General features: G+C 40.3%; 1 protein-coding gene across 2 annotated transcripts; it reads left to right on the top strand.

The window, feature by feature from the left end:
• The first annotated feature begins 2,560 nt into the window (after positions 1–2,560).
• On the top strand, positions 2,561–13,163 carry PSMA1 (proteasome 20S subunit alpha 1). 2 transcript variants are annotated; one of them, XM_086614005.1, is made up of 11 exons: positions 2,561–2,649; positions 3,332–3,376; positions 6,331–6,432; positions 6,944–7,047; positions 7,764–7,852; positions 8,569–8,639; positions 9,611–9,740; positions 10,417–10,496; positions 11,431–11,535; positions 12,040–12,123; positions 12,890–13,163. In XM_086614005.1, the coding sequence occupies exons 1-10, from the start codon at positions 2,647–2,649 to the stop codon at positions 12,094–12,096; spliced, it is 786 nt and encodes a 261-aa protein (XP_086470131.1). In that variant the 5' UTR covers positions 2,561–2,646; the 3' UTR covers positions 12,097–12,123; positions 12,890–13,163. The 2 variants fall into 2 exon arrangements, with proteins under 2 accessions (XP_086470131.1, XP_086470130.1); XM_086614004.1 differs by lacking the exon at positions 12,890–13,163 and having other exon boundaries at positions 12,040–12,253.
• Positions 13,164–14,050: the final 887 nt, after the last annotated feature.

Below are 14,050 nucleotides of genomic sequence, written 5' to 3' on the forward strand. Positions count from 1 at the left end.
AAAAAAGATTACTCAGGAAAATACTTATATAAACCTATACAATAGTGCATATAGCTTCCAAAAGTTCTTCATTTATACAGCTTTTACCAATTTTCTATGTGAAGTTTTACAAATCCTGCCTTTTTGTCACTAAAATCGTGGTTCCTAACATTACCTGCTGTGTGTATACAGAACAATAGAGAGTCTTGGCACGGTTCAGCGTTCTATCGAAACTAACACACTTTTGCCAAAAGAGAGGAAACGTCTGGCTATTGTTCTGTTACTGCAGGTGAAGTAAATGTATCTTTAGGGAGTCCCTTATTGCTGTAGGAAGTTATTACCGAATGGAATTACAGCACAGACTATGGGAATATTTGCAGAAAGTTCAGTGAAACTTGAAAGCTGTTCAGCTCACTTAATAAAATGTTTATATATCCTGTTTCACTGCACACCAAACAATGCTGAAGAAAGGAAGTTATTTCAGATCAAATGAATTTGTAGTAACCAGAAAGCTTAAAAATAACAAAACAAGTTAGATAATTTAAATCAGTCTGTTTAGATTCTTTTTTCCTAGACAACACTGTAGCCCTCTCCAGGGAAAAAAAGAAAATTCTCCAGTGGTAAAATAAATGTGTTATTGGTCCTGCAATAATCAAAAGGTGAAGAATACTAGTTTGACTTTAATGACCGCGACTTCAGCAGCTGGATACTTATTTAAAAAATTAAAACATATCAATACAGTATTAACTTATTCTCTTTTGTCTTAATGCCTAAGTCATGCAATCTCACAGAGGAGCTCTTACAGTAATTTTATACTCACTTTTCAGTTACAACTGTATAAAAATATTTTACATCGACCAAAATAAGACCTCCAGTAAGCAATTCGTTTTTGTTAAGCACTTACGGATTTACCTTTGAGAGCAAAAAGACCCATTTAGAAATTTAATCACATCTTAGCTGTAATTAAGAAAGATATAGTATTATTTTCCTAATATAATTCATAATAGTGCTTCTCATTTAGCTTTATATAATTTTACTGACATCCTGTACCCTTGTTTTCCAAAACAGAAATATAAGAGGATTTCCAGTCTGCTACATCTGATTAACAGTGGCTGTTGTTTGAATTTGAAATTTCATGATCTCTGAATCAGTTTCACATTGTGTGTTATTATTAAAAACATATATGTTGTGTGTTCTAAAACTTACACAGGTTGTATTGGCTTCAAAATAAGTATTCTAGAATTTTAAAAGCAAGTCTCAGTTCAGGTGTTAAATATTGCCTCTTCCCTCAGTCTGGACATTTTAAGACAGGATACTTACAGAAAATCAGAGTCTTGAAAATTGACTCATTTCTCAATTTAGCAAAACTAAAGATTTATTTTAAATGCAAATAGCAAATTTTACGAGTGTAAAGTTAATATATCTAAGCAATTTTTAAAGTAACAGACAGATAACTAACAAATGTAAAATTACAGTTTCTGATACAGAATCTGCCAGAGAAACACAACCATTAAGAAGGATGAAAACAGTTCAAAGCCATCTACAGCTATCATGGTATTGACTAAAGAACATTCAAATACTCAAGGTTGTCTTTGTACAGGACGGAAAGTACGAAACACGTTCTGTTGTAATGTACATTAAAAATGTATCTTTTATCAATACTACTACACGACGAAGATTTTCAGTAGCAATGCAAACCCACAAACTAACGATATATTAACCAAACTGCCTTCATTTCTTTTATAACCCTGAACTGCTTAAGCTTGTAACATTTGTCAGCCTGGACACCGTAGGAGAACTTAAGCGCAGTTTTGGGAAGCACGCCACTTCGTAAACCAGACTCTTGGGATAAAAGGGCAAGGACTGACATACAGCTTTAACACCTTCTGCCAGCGGTGTCAGTACAGGCAGGAAGTTATTACACAATGGAATTGTAGCACAGGCTACGGGAATATTTGCTGAAAGTTTGCTGTCACCTCCTGAAGCAAGAGGTGCCATTCGTCTGCTTGCTGTGTTCACAAGATCGGTGCGGCACACAGGGATACTCCTTTCCCAACAGCAATAGATTTTGCCTCGGAGTGGGAAAAACGAGAGGAAAACCCGCACAAACCTAACACTGATGGTTATGCAGTACCTTCCCGAGTGTGCACCAGTGCACGGGCTCACGGTTCAGCGAACAAATTCTCACGGCTGTTTTGGAGGTAGTTTTCGTGAAGTTGGCAACATTGGAGCTTTTTAATCATTTTTTAAAGAGTAACTGCGATTGAATTTATCTATACGTTCTCCTATCCATAGCTGCGGTTTTCACGTAACCTAAAGCACATCCGTAACGACGGCTGTAACCACCGCGTTAGCGCCCGTGCCCTCTTGACATCCCGTGAACACGAGGAACAAGGAGGGGCTTTTCCCGCAGTACACAGAGAAGGCGACTCCCAGCGCATGGATCCCGCCCGCGAGCCCCGCCGGCCCGGGGCGGTCCGCGCATGCGCCGCCGGGCGGGACCGGAGTGCGTCGCTCGTTCCCGAGGCGGGGCGAGCTGCCGCGCTCTCGATCGATGACTCGAGGTGCGACTAGTGCTGCTTGGCCGCTTCTAGTCCAGAGTGATCGCTGCCGGAGTGGTCTCCCCTTCGCTGCCCGGGAGTCCGCGCCGGTGTCGGGGAAAGGAGGATGGTGAGGGGCGGGCGGACCGGACCGGGTCGGGACGGGGCAGGGCAGAGCACCCCCTGTCCGGGCTGCGGAGCGAGCGGGAGAGTAAAGGGGAGGGCGAGAAGGGGGAAGCGGGGCCCGTGAGTAAGCAGTTCCCGGGCCATGCGGGGCCGGGCTCTCCGCGGGCCGGGGCCGGGGCCGAGCCTGGGCCTGGGCCTCGCTGCTGACGCCCGGGGCTGCCGGGGGCGAGGGCGGCCGCGCTCTCCTCGGCGGAGCAGGCCGGGCCTGGACAGGGAGCGGGGCGCAGCGGTGGCGGTGGGGCGCGACCCCTTCGGCCCGGCCCGGCCCGGCGTGACGCGGCAGAGCGGTGGGTCATGGCCGCTCGGTTGCCCCCGAAACGCGCTGAGCGGGGCCGGCGGCGGCCCTCCCCTGCGCGGGCACCGAGGTCTCGTCCTGCTGCTCGTAAGGTTTTCCCGCCGTGTGTCGGGGGCCGAGGCGGCGGGCGCGCTGCGCTGCGACTCGAGCTTGTGCTGCCCGTTAGGTGTGTGCGCGGTCTGGGGCGTGAAAAGAAATGTGACGGGAGAACAGCCTCCTATTTCGGGCCTGGGAACAAATACTGTAAAGAAAACGACCAGAACTTCACTTGGGAATGCTCTTTCTGCATGCTTATTAGTTATACTCATGTCTCGTGTTTTCTTCATTCTAGTTTCGCAACCAGTATGACAATGATGTCACAGTTTGGAGCCCGCAGGTAAAATCTTTACAAGTTCGCCAGCCAGCTTTTTCCTTGCTTTTTGTTTTTCCTTCGCTTTTGCAGCAGTGGTATCACAATAACTAGATAGTATTCAGGTGCCTAAAGCTTACTGTGGTCTACTCCCTTCTTGTGTTGTAGGCTGTAGGTTTTGAGAAAGCCATCAGCACATCTCTGAGCTTCTGTTGTATGAGCCTGAAGGGTGCTTAGGTGAGCCCTGTTACCTCACAGGCCTTCAGGCAGTTTTCTGAATGTACCCCTGAGGTACCGAATAGATGCTGTCATTGTTGGGGACTGGAGTAGATCATCGTTGGGGGCTGGAGTGGATGATCTTTAAAGATCCTTTCCAACCCAAGCCATTCTATGATCCACTTACAGACCTATAATAAAAAGCTGGTAAGGTAGGTATGAAAAAGCGTGAAACTGAGCTTAAATCTCCCAAATGTTAGGCTACTGCCAGGTCATTCTCTTTTTTATTCAGTAGCTAATATTGGAAAGGAACTATTCAGTTTACAATTCAGAAGAACTTTCTTATATGTGGGTTTCTTTTTTTTATTTAGAACTTTACTGTATTCAAATTGTACAGAACAAAAATTATGAGAAGTGCTGAAGTGAGAACATGCTGACTTCTTCAAGTATGGCACAGCAGCACCTGTTTCTCTTTTTGCGCACACATTTTTTGCTGCATTGTAAGCCCCTGTTTGAATGACTGTAATCCGAAGCATGGAATCCGAGATACACTGATTTTTGTAGTATGAATTCACAGATCTTAATTTTTTAAATTGAAGTGGTCACTAACAGCCCTGTTGAATGAATTCTGCATATAAAGCTTAGAATTATAACGTTGAGAGCCAGAGTATGTAAGTGGTTTAATGCCGTATCATTTTGTATTGCAGTTTACATTGTGCTTCAGTTTGAAAGCACAATATGTGTGCTTCAGCAGTGTGTCCCTAGTTTCCCATGTCGTAGAATATTAGGGAGGCATCACACTGTTTCTGTACTTAAGATGAAATTGAGGTTTGCACTTGAATGTGAAATTTCATTACTTCTGAATCAGTTTCACATTGTGTACTGTTATTAAAAATGTATATGTTGTGTGTTCTAAAACTTACACAGGTTGTGTTGGCTTCAAAATAAGTATTCTAGAATTTTAAAAGCAAGTCTCGGTTCAGGTGTTAAATATTGCCTCTTCCCTCAGTCTGCACGTTTTAAGACGGGATACTTGTGGAAAATCAGAGTCTTGAAAATTGACTCATTTCTCGATTTAGCAGAACTAAAGATTTATTTTAAATGCAAATAGCAAATTTTATGAGTGTAAAGTTAATATATTGTTAGTTTGTGGGTTTGCATTGCTACTGAAAATCTTCATCGTGTAGTAATATTGTTTAAAAGATACATTTTCAACAAATGTTACAACAGAACATGTTTTGTACTTTCCATCCTGTACGAAGACAACCTTGAGTATTTGAATGTTCTTTAGTCAATACCATGATAGCTGTAGATGGCTTTGAACTGTTTTCATGCTTTTTAATGGTTGTGTTTCTCTGGCAGATTCTGTATCAGAAACTGTAATTTTACATTTGTTAGTTATCTGTCTGTTACTTTAAAAATTGCTTCTAAAACTATAACGTTCTCTCAAGGATTTTAGTAGATATCGTGAAGTCATCAACAACACAAATTTCTATTCTTTTTTCTTCATAAATTGCCTTGAAAATATGAATAGTGTTGACATCTTTTTTAAAAAAGACATTTGAAGTTGCTACTATGCTGCAATTACTGCTCCATGCCTTCCTGTAGGTGAGGCAGTGATATGATATCATAATAATTCTTGGCATTGTTAATACAGGAGCAAAGAATAATCATATTTTATTGGCAGATGTTTTCAAATATTGTTGTAAAAAAGAAAAGGAAATACAAGATTAAAGGCTGGAAGGGGTTTCATACTTTTACAACCTTGCAAGTCATTCATGAAAGTTGATAAATACATGTTGGACAGGTCACAGCAATTCCATACTGCTCTTGGGCAGGAAATATCCTGTGTTATTGAAATTCCATTTATAACTTAGCAGATGAAATGGAACATTAGATTATTTTAAGCATCTAGTGGACTTTGTATTTCTCTAGACAAATCAAATCAAAAACCTTTTACCAAAAAAAACTGCCAACAGCCTAACAGGTGATTTCCTGTAGATTATCCCCAGTACACTTCACTATAACAGCTACTGCATTCCACTCCATCCCAACTGGTAGGATGCAACTGCATGCTGCGGTTAGCAGCTCCAAGACTTGCACAGTAGCAGTGCACATGCTGACTATTTGATATGGGCTGGCCAACTAGAGTGCAGAAAATCAGCTACTTTGCCCTCAGTGATTGCATTAAAAGGATGTTGTCTTATTTTCCTGCAAAGCTCCTGGCTGCCTCTGCAGAACTTGTGGAGACTTAATTGTCTTTGAGACCTCTACTCCTCTTTCAGACTTTACTGCAGTTGACTAATAACTTGTTCAGAAGTTACTAGGGAATGGATGGTGAGACACAACAGTTGCATAAGACTCATTTCTTCAGGAAACTCGATTAAAAGTTAAGCGTCCCACTTCGGCTGAAAATTCCATCTTTGAATCACATTGGATCCAATACTGATTCCACTGAATGCAATAACAAAAGTCTTGTGGTTCTCACAGTGTCAGGATTGTTCACCTTTTCTTTTTAGTTTTCCTGTTTCTTTGTATGCAGTAGCAAATGACTCGGAGATGGCCAGATTTGTGTGGGTTAATGGTGAGATAGATTATCTTTGCAGAAGATAATTAAGGAGGTCTGCCTCTTGTAGGTTTAAACTGTGTTACACAGCCAGTGAACCTGTTGAGGTGGGGGAATCAAAGCTCTGAAAGTCAAATTCTGTTGAAAATTGACACAGAGGATTAACTTTAGAATGCTTACCTTTGGTTTTGTCCTGTAGGGCCGAATTCATCAAATAGAATATGCCATGGAAGCAGTGAAACAAGGCTCGGCTACTGTGGGGCTGAAGTCGAAAACTCATGCTGTTCTGGTTGCTCTAAAGGTAACTTCAAAACTGTGTTTTCAGTTCTAACTATAATAATGTTAGAAGAAAAGTTTTGGTTTGACAAATTAGTTTTGCACAGTCTGACCTTTTATGTGTAATGTAAATGCAATCCCAGTTTCCTTTTGCCTGAGTACCAGTATAGAACTGTAAGTATTTGCAGTACCTATGCAAAGCAGATATTGACAAATCAGTGAAAGAAATGAGTGAAAAAAAAAAATTTTCCCCTTTAAAAGATCTGTTTCTCTTTTTTTTTCCCCTCATTAGTTATTAAGTAGTAAAATTATTTCTTTCCCCAAAGCTTGAGTATCTCTTCTCTCTTTTGTTCTGTTAGTCTCCTACTGAAGTGGAATTAGTTTTTTCTTGTCTTCTGTTGCAAGTTTATAATTTTTTTTTTTCCTATTATTGTTTCATGATCATATTCAGTTCTTGATATAAATGTTAGCAGATTTCTCCACAGTGCTTGGCAAGCTGTTCAGTCTGCCACATAGCTTTCTTCTTTTATACACAGAGAGCACAGTCTGAGCTGGCAGCTCATCAGAAAAAAATCCTGTACGTTGACAACCATATTGGTATCTCAATTGCTGGACTTACTGCTGATGCAAGACTCTTGTGGTGAGTATCTTACTTGTTGACATACACAGTTCTGCAACAAAGAGTGAAAGTTCATTTGTAGACTATTGCGAACAAAATTTTATGATCAGCTAAGGATTAGTCTTGAGTTACTGCTCTGTTGTACTATGCCAGAGACCTCAGCGTGAAATTCTGGCAGATTTCGAACTAGTTGGCAGAAATCTCATTTGTTTGGCCTGAAATTTTACTCTTTGGTTTTGTCACTAGTAAGACAATCCTGTCTGATTTGCTTAGTGTGATGAGGTTTCCAAGCAGTCTGAGAAACTGCATCACTCACTTCCCTGTAGCAGCTGCTTCTATGTACACACGTTTAAGAAAGTTGTTAAAAACATACACTGCTGCGAGCGTTGGCTTCACAGGGGATTGCTTTTACCTGCTGGCCGCGTAGTGTCGTTGGATGAGGTAAACATACATGGAAGGAGGAGTGTTCCTCAGTTTGAGAGGATACTGAACTTCTACCTTCTTTGCATTTGTATAGCTGAAATACTGTGATACTCTTTCAAACCTGTGGTCGACTTTCTAAATAACAATTATAGGTCATGATGAAATGAAATTACATAATACCTTTGACCCTTTTTCTTGACGAGCAGAGCTGAAACGAAAACGTGCTTAGCATTGAGACAAAAACTGTGACTTTCGTCTGTGCATTGGTTTGATTTTATTCTTTTTTCCTTCTGTTTTTTCTTTTTTCCTCCTAGCAATTTCATGCGTCAGGAGTGTCTGGATTCTAGATTCGTGTTTGATAGACCTCTTCCAGTTTCTCGCCTAGTGTCGCTAATTGGAAGCAGTATCCTTTTTCGTATTTTTTTACACTTGTAACACTTCTGTAGCTTTTTACTTGTTCATATGTGTTCATAAAATGATTTTCATATATCACAGCTTGAAAGCCATATTAAATTGGAAAAGTTAATTCAAAGTTAATTTTTCTTTATTCGTGTTGCTTGTGTATTACTTCAGAGAATATCCCATAATACGCACTGAACTGATAGAGAAGCAATAAAGTGCTACACAACATTTAACGTAGCACTGGTTTTCTGTTACACAGCCCCATGCCTGTGGAAGCGGGGGAGGAGAGATGACTGCACTATTCAAAATATGATCGTTTACTGGATTGCAACTGCTTGCTCAGATTGTTTTTTTTCTGTGGCAACTTCTGTCTCTGCATGGAACACAGCGGAGGCCTTCCATTCTGTTACCTGGTACCTAGGAAAAACTCAAAGGGATAAGAAGTTAAATGAGGCTGTGCAGCATTAGGTGAACTGTTTGTATTACTTGGTTGAATGCACCGCTCAGTTATTTCGGGAAAGCTAATTGATGAATTTTCTGTAGGTGAAAAACAAGTTGGTATTCCAAGTAAAGTCACGAGATCTGTTTCTTTTGATCACTGCTGCAAAAGGGTTTGCAAAGACTACATAACAATTCTGGTGCGTCTCTGCTTGGCTTTAGGAAATGTTTCGGGTAATTAACATGTTTTTTTGAGATTGTTTCCTTAACTTACTTAAGAAACCCAGATACCAACGCAGCGTTACGGCAGAAGACCGTACGGCGTAGGACTGCTCATTGCGGGTTATGATGTAAGTCAGCTGCGCTAGTTACTATTGATCTGAAAGAAAATGTGCTTAAAGCAATTTTATTCAACAAGTAGGTGTTCAGAGGGAAAGATAGAAGGAAGGGGCAGGCTCATCAAAATTCTCTGAATAAGGAAATGATTTTCTCTATCTTACCCTAAAACACACCTTTAAAAATGTTAATTAGTAGCTAGTCCTACCTGTGCTTATGAGGTGTACATTTGCAAAACTGAAAAACTAATTATTTTAAGGTGTAAAATGAGATAGTGCAAAAAATTAGATTTGTTGGCGTTTTAAGGGATGAAAATGTTGATCCCACGATGACAGTAATTATTTTAGTATTGATTATGAAGCTTTACAAACTCTTATTTTAAATACTTTTTATTAAAAAAAGAATGTGGAAATCATCACTGGTCTCTGTTGTTTAGCAACAGCAGTTTGCTTAATGCAGCACACGCAGAATCTGCCCTGAAGTTTTGACATAAGAAGGGCTGAAGGAAATTGTCGTCTTGCCTGAAATCTTGCACGGCATGGTAAAGTCTACGGCAGATTTTTACTTTCGTGCAGATAAGACGGAATGCATGTAAAATATATCCTGCAAGCCATGGAGTAGGAAGCATACATAGGCACGGTACAGTTTATGGAACTAAGAAAGAAAGATTTTTGGTGCCAGCTATCCTGCCCACACAAAAACTGTGTTTTAATGATTAACGCGTCAAGAAAGATTTAGTAGTTGTGGGTGGGGTTTTTTTGGTAGATTATTGCTGGAGTTTTTTTACAATAGCTTTGAGGGAATTGTATAAGAACAGTGATACGATAAGCAATATAAAATATATATATATGTGCATATATATAACCTACTCGATGTACCATGAAACAAAACTTTTAGAAAATACCAGGTGTTCCAGCAGCAGAGTTGACATGAATTTATGCATTTATTTTTTTATGTTCTGTGGGGTTTTCTCCTCTCTTTGTAGGATATGGGACCTCACATCTTCCAGACTTGTCCCTCTGCAAACTACTTTGACTGCAAAGCAATGTCCATTGGTGCTCGTTCACAGTCAGCGCGAACTTATTTGGAGAGACACATGACTGAATTTACTGACTGTGAGTAATGAAACCCTGTCTGTCTAATGGTGTTCATCAGTTATGCAGTTTATTTTCTGCTACTGCTCTGTTTTTTGCAGTTAGTAATACAGGAAGATAAACTTTTGGAGCCAAGTTTGGCATAAGTGTGAATCTGCATGAAGACAAAAATTGTAGAGAAAATGTTACAATCTTCTTGTTTAACATCAAGATGTTTATTACATGTAACGAAAAGAGAAGTTGTGCTCAGAAGAGCAGAGAAAAAAAGTAGAAGTCCTCTGCCTCTTTAACCCAGGGAAAGTACAATTCTTTTCATATCAGAGCGGGGATAATATGTCAGGGCAGGTATTTAGGTGGTGCATTTAAAATGGCAAATTTATTTTTATATGAAATGGTGATGAAGAAGGTACTGAATAGCTGCTTGGGGGGAAAAAATCCCACTTGATTATCGCTTTACTGGAGGCAAGCAGGTGTCAAAACAAGATGTATTCAACTTCAAATGTAGATAAGGGCTGGTTTCTCAAGGTATACTTTTATAACCACCTTTTTGAACAGTACCAGAAAAGAGATGGGCTCTGGAAGTCAAGTTAGCCAAGCTGATTTTCTAGTTGTCAGCTAGGAATGAGAAGAAGGGGAAATGAGTGTCTAGGAGATAATAACATATAGTTTATAAATTTCCTTTTGATTTCATTTTAAGGTAATTTAAATGAGCTAGTTAAACACGGACTGCGTGCCCTGAGAGAGACTCTTCCTGCTGAACAGGATCTGACCACTAAGGTATATACTAGGTTTTCTTAGCAATAAATTTTACTGCCACTGTTACTAGGAGTTACTGTGACAAATTTCGTGCAAAGTATGGCTGGCACTGCAATTTGGAAGCTGAGTACTAGTAAATAATATAATCTTTATTTCATATCACCAGATATTTTTCGTATCAGAGTGGGGATAGTATGTCAGGGCAGGTATATATAAGGAAATCTATAGTTTCCTTAATGATCTCAAATCTAATTTCCTTAACAAAAATGATACTTTCTCTAAGTAAGACATTATTTCCCTGGTTGCTTAATTCTTTTTCAAACTTCAGTCAGTGTGTAAGATAGATTACGTGCAACTAGAATCACAACTTTGCATTGTAAGCACAGCAGGTAATTCACCTGGAAGGTGACAGAAGGTAGTGTGCAAACAGTTAGATTGAGTATCCAGCATCAAATCCACAGAAACTTCTGACAATGAATTGAGGAACAGTTGAACGAGAAAATTCTAAGGATATGCATTAGTTGTTTTGCTTGTGGCTGATCTGCCCTTTTCCATTTTTAATTGTTGTTATTCTTAGCCCACCTTGTTTTTTTGAACTCTTAAAACAACGAAAATATAAAATAAGATTAAAATAAGTCGCCTTGAAAAATCGAGTGTTTGTTACTAAAAAGGCAACAAAAAATTGAAAGTAATTGAAACCTTTGAATAGTGGTTTTACTTACAAGATTTTGAAACATGGTAGCTCTTGTAGGGAGTAAATCTCCCTCCCTTTCCTTTTTTAGTACAATCTACCGAAGAGGGAGTTTCAATATTTCCTTTTTTACTTAAGTAGACACAAGCAGCACAATGAGTCTCTCTGTCACAGAAGGAGAACTTCATCTGTTTCACAAGTGTGAAGCCACCGAGTTATTTGCAGAAAACTGCGTCTCACTTCTTTCAAAACTTTACTTAACAGAATGTTTCCATTGGAATTGTTGGCAAGGACATGGAGTTTACTATCTATGATGATGATGACGTAGCACCATTCCTAGAAGGTCTTGAGGAGAGACCACAGAGAAAGGTATGTGGTTTTGATATGAATAAATAGGCTTTGTTGAAAGACAGCATTTTATGATATATGACCTATCACATTTATGTTTATGACGTTTAATTCTACTATTCTAGTAGAGTTTTAGGAATGTAATTTTAAAATCTGAAGTTAATACGTGAAAACTGTACAATCTTAGCTGGAGACCAAGATGCCTGTTAAATCAATTTATGCTGAACTGGTGACAGACCTTTCCAATGTCATCTTTCCTCATATGTAATCAAGTACTGGTTGTCACGTTTTTGCAACAGAAGTGGCTACATATGCTTCTCATGCCTGTCCCAAGATGCATCCTTAGTCTCCTAATTACTAGCTCTGTCCTGCTCCATACTTAATTTGGGTAACGCTGCTTTGTAAGCTGTTTGGTGATGTGAGCTGTATTTACCACTCTGATGGTCAATTCAAGATAAAGCTGATTTGTGAAGTGTAGTTTTCTGTCTTCCTATAATAGACCTTTTTTTTTCCCCTCTCTTTAAGCCTGCTCCGCCTGCTGATGAACCTGCAGAAAAGGCAGAGGAGCCAATGGAGCACTAGTTGGTGGATGAGTTCCTCCGTGTTAATGTATGTCTAATTATACAGGAACGTTTATCCATTTGCTGGTAACTTTATCCTCACCTATATGCGTTTTCTGCTGATACATTCTGAGGATTACTCTTAAAAAAGAAAGAAACCAACCCACCTATCCTTAAAAGGTAGACAGGAGGTCATAATTGGGTGCATTTTCTTTGACAAGAAAGGTGTAATCATTTTCTAAATAGTACATGATACTGTTTTTTAATGAAAAGCATACTGTCTTTAACATGTAAGGACAAGTGGAAATAAATCACTTTCTTGGAATCTGCTGTGGGTTTGTTTTTTTTAATCTGAACAAACACCTGTTCAGATACTTCTGTCATATCAAGGTGTCATCATCTATTTGACCATTTGTCAACACAAACGTTTACTTACTGTATGTAAACGTGGTGCTCTTGGAAACTGTTGAACTGAGAGGACCTTAAAATGCCTACAAAACTATCAAGTAGTTGTGGATCAAATAGGATGCAGCGTGTTTCCTCGTATTGCCTTGTCAATGTCTCAAACTCAACTTGAAGAGACGTTTCTGGTTACGAGCGTTTCCCAGAAACGTGAATCAGCGTGGAGCTGCCACCCAGCTTGTGTTTTGGTTTTTTGAGCTCTCTGCTTCAGTGAACCCCAGCTCACGGGGAACCGAAAGGAATCATTTTATTTCTTTGGAGCCACCCGCCAGCCATGGGGTAGGGAAGGGCTTTTAGCTCACTAAGGGCCTAAATTGAAGTAATGAGGGAAGCGCATAAAATTCCCATTACAGGTCCCCTGAGCTATGGAGTCCCTGCATTGCTGCTGAGCGAACTGGCTCTCCGGAGTTCCGTCCCTTCGGCTTGCTCTGCACGGTCTGACGGAGAGCGGCTTACTGACCGTCTGGATTCAAGCTGAATGCCACAAAATTTAAGACCAGCAGTGACGTCTTTGGGGACGCCTGGCAGGGAAGCCCGGGGAGTTGGTGCTTTCTAGGTGCAAAATGGTTGTGACACTAGTTTAAGTGAAACGAGTTCGACGCTATTTTTTTTTCCTTTTCCTTGTTAGGTCATTCCATTGTAACTATTCTCACTAGTGAATACAGTGAAAAGGGTAAGAAACAAGTTTTTGGGGGGAACTCACGTAGGGGCGTGATATCCGGATGGATGTACTTTTAAAATAAAAGAAAAAAGAAAAAACTTACATCTTGTATTTATTAATAAAGCATGGTGCTGTTTTGAACAGGTTTTAAATACTGTGCTGAATCTATTTGAGTAGTTCACTCGTGAAAATATTAACAAAATATTTTGTTAATATTTAAACAAAATATTTTGTTTTTTGTAAATGGGGCTAAATCCGGCTGGAGGCCGGTCACCAGTGGGGTTCCCCAGGGCTCAGTGCTGGGTCCAGTTCTGTTTAACGTCTTTATCAATGACCTGGATGAGGGGATTGAATGTACCCTCAGTAAATTTGCGGACGACACCAAGCTGGGAGGCTGTGTCGATCTGCTCGAGGGTAGGGAGGCCCTTCAGAGGGATTTGAACAGACCGGATCGTTGGGCTGAGGCCAATGGCATGAGCTTTAATAAGGCCAAGTGCAGAGTCCTTCACTTGGGGTATAAAAACCCCAAGCATCGCTATAGGCTCGGGGAAGAGTGGCTGGAGAGCTGCCTGGCGGAGAAGGACCTGGGGGTGTTGGTTGACTACCGGCTTGATATGAGCCAGCAGTGTGCCCAGGTGGCCAAAAAGGCCAATGGGATACTGGCGTGTATCAAGAATAGTGTGACCAGCAGGAGCAGGGAAGTGATCCTGCCCCTGTACTCGGCACTGGTGAGGCCGCACCTGGAATATTGTGTCCAGTTTTGGGCCCCTCGCTTTAAGAGAGATATTGAGCTCCTGGAGCGAGTCCAAAGAAGGGCAACTAAACTGGTCAAGGGGCTGGAAAATAAAACTTA

The sequence above is a fragment of the Tauraco erythrolophus genome, chromosome 6 (genome assembly GCF_009769465.1).
Source record: "Tauraco erythrolophus isolate bTauEry1 chromosome 6, bTauEry1.pri, whole genome shotgun sequence".
NCBI classification, from domain to species: Eukaryota; Metazoa; Chordata; class Aves; order Musophagiformes; family Musophagidae; genus Tauraco; species Tauraco erythrolophus.

What these genes read in the sequence shown, in the direction of transcription:
- PSMA1 (XM_086614005.1), top strand. An exon ending in GCTGATGCAAGACTCTTGTG is followed by an intron (nt 7,048 to 7,763) that starts GTGAGTATCTTA and finishes TTTTCCTCCTAG; the next exon opens with CAATTTCATGCGTCAGGAGT. An exon ending in CATGACTGAATTTACTGACT is followed by an intron (nt 9,741 to 10,416) that starts GTGAGTAATGAA and finishes TTTCATTTTAAG; the next exon opens with GTAATTTAAATGAGCTAGTT.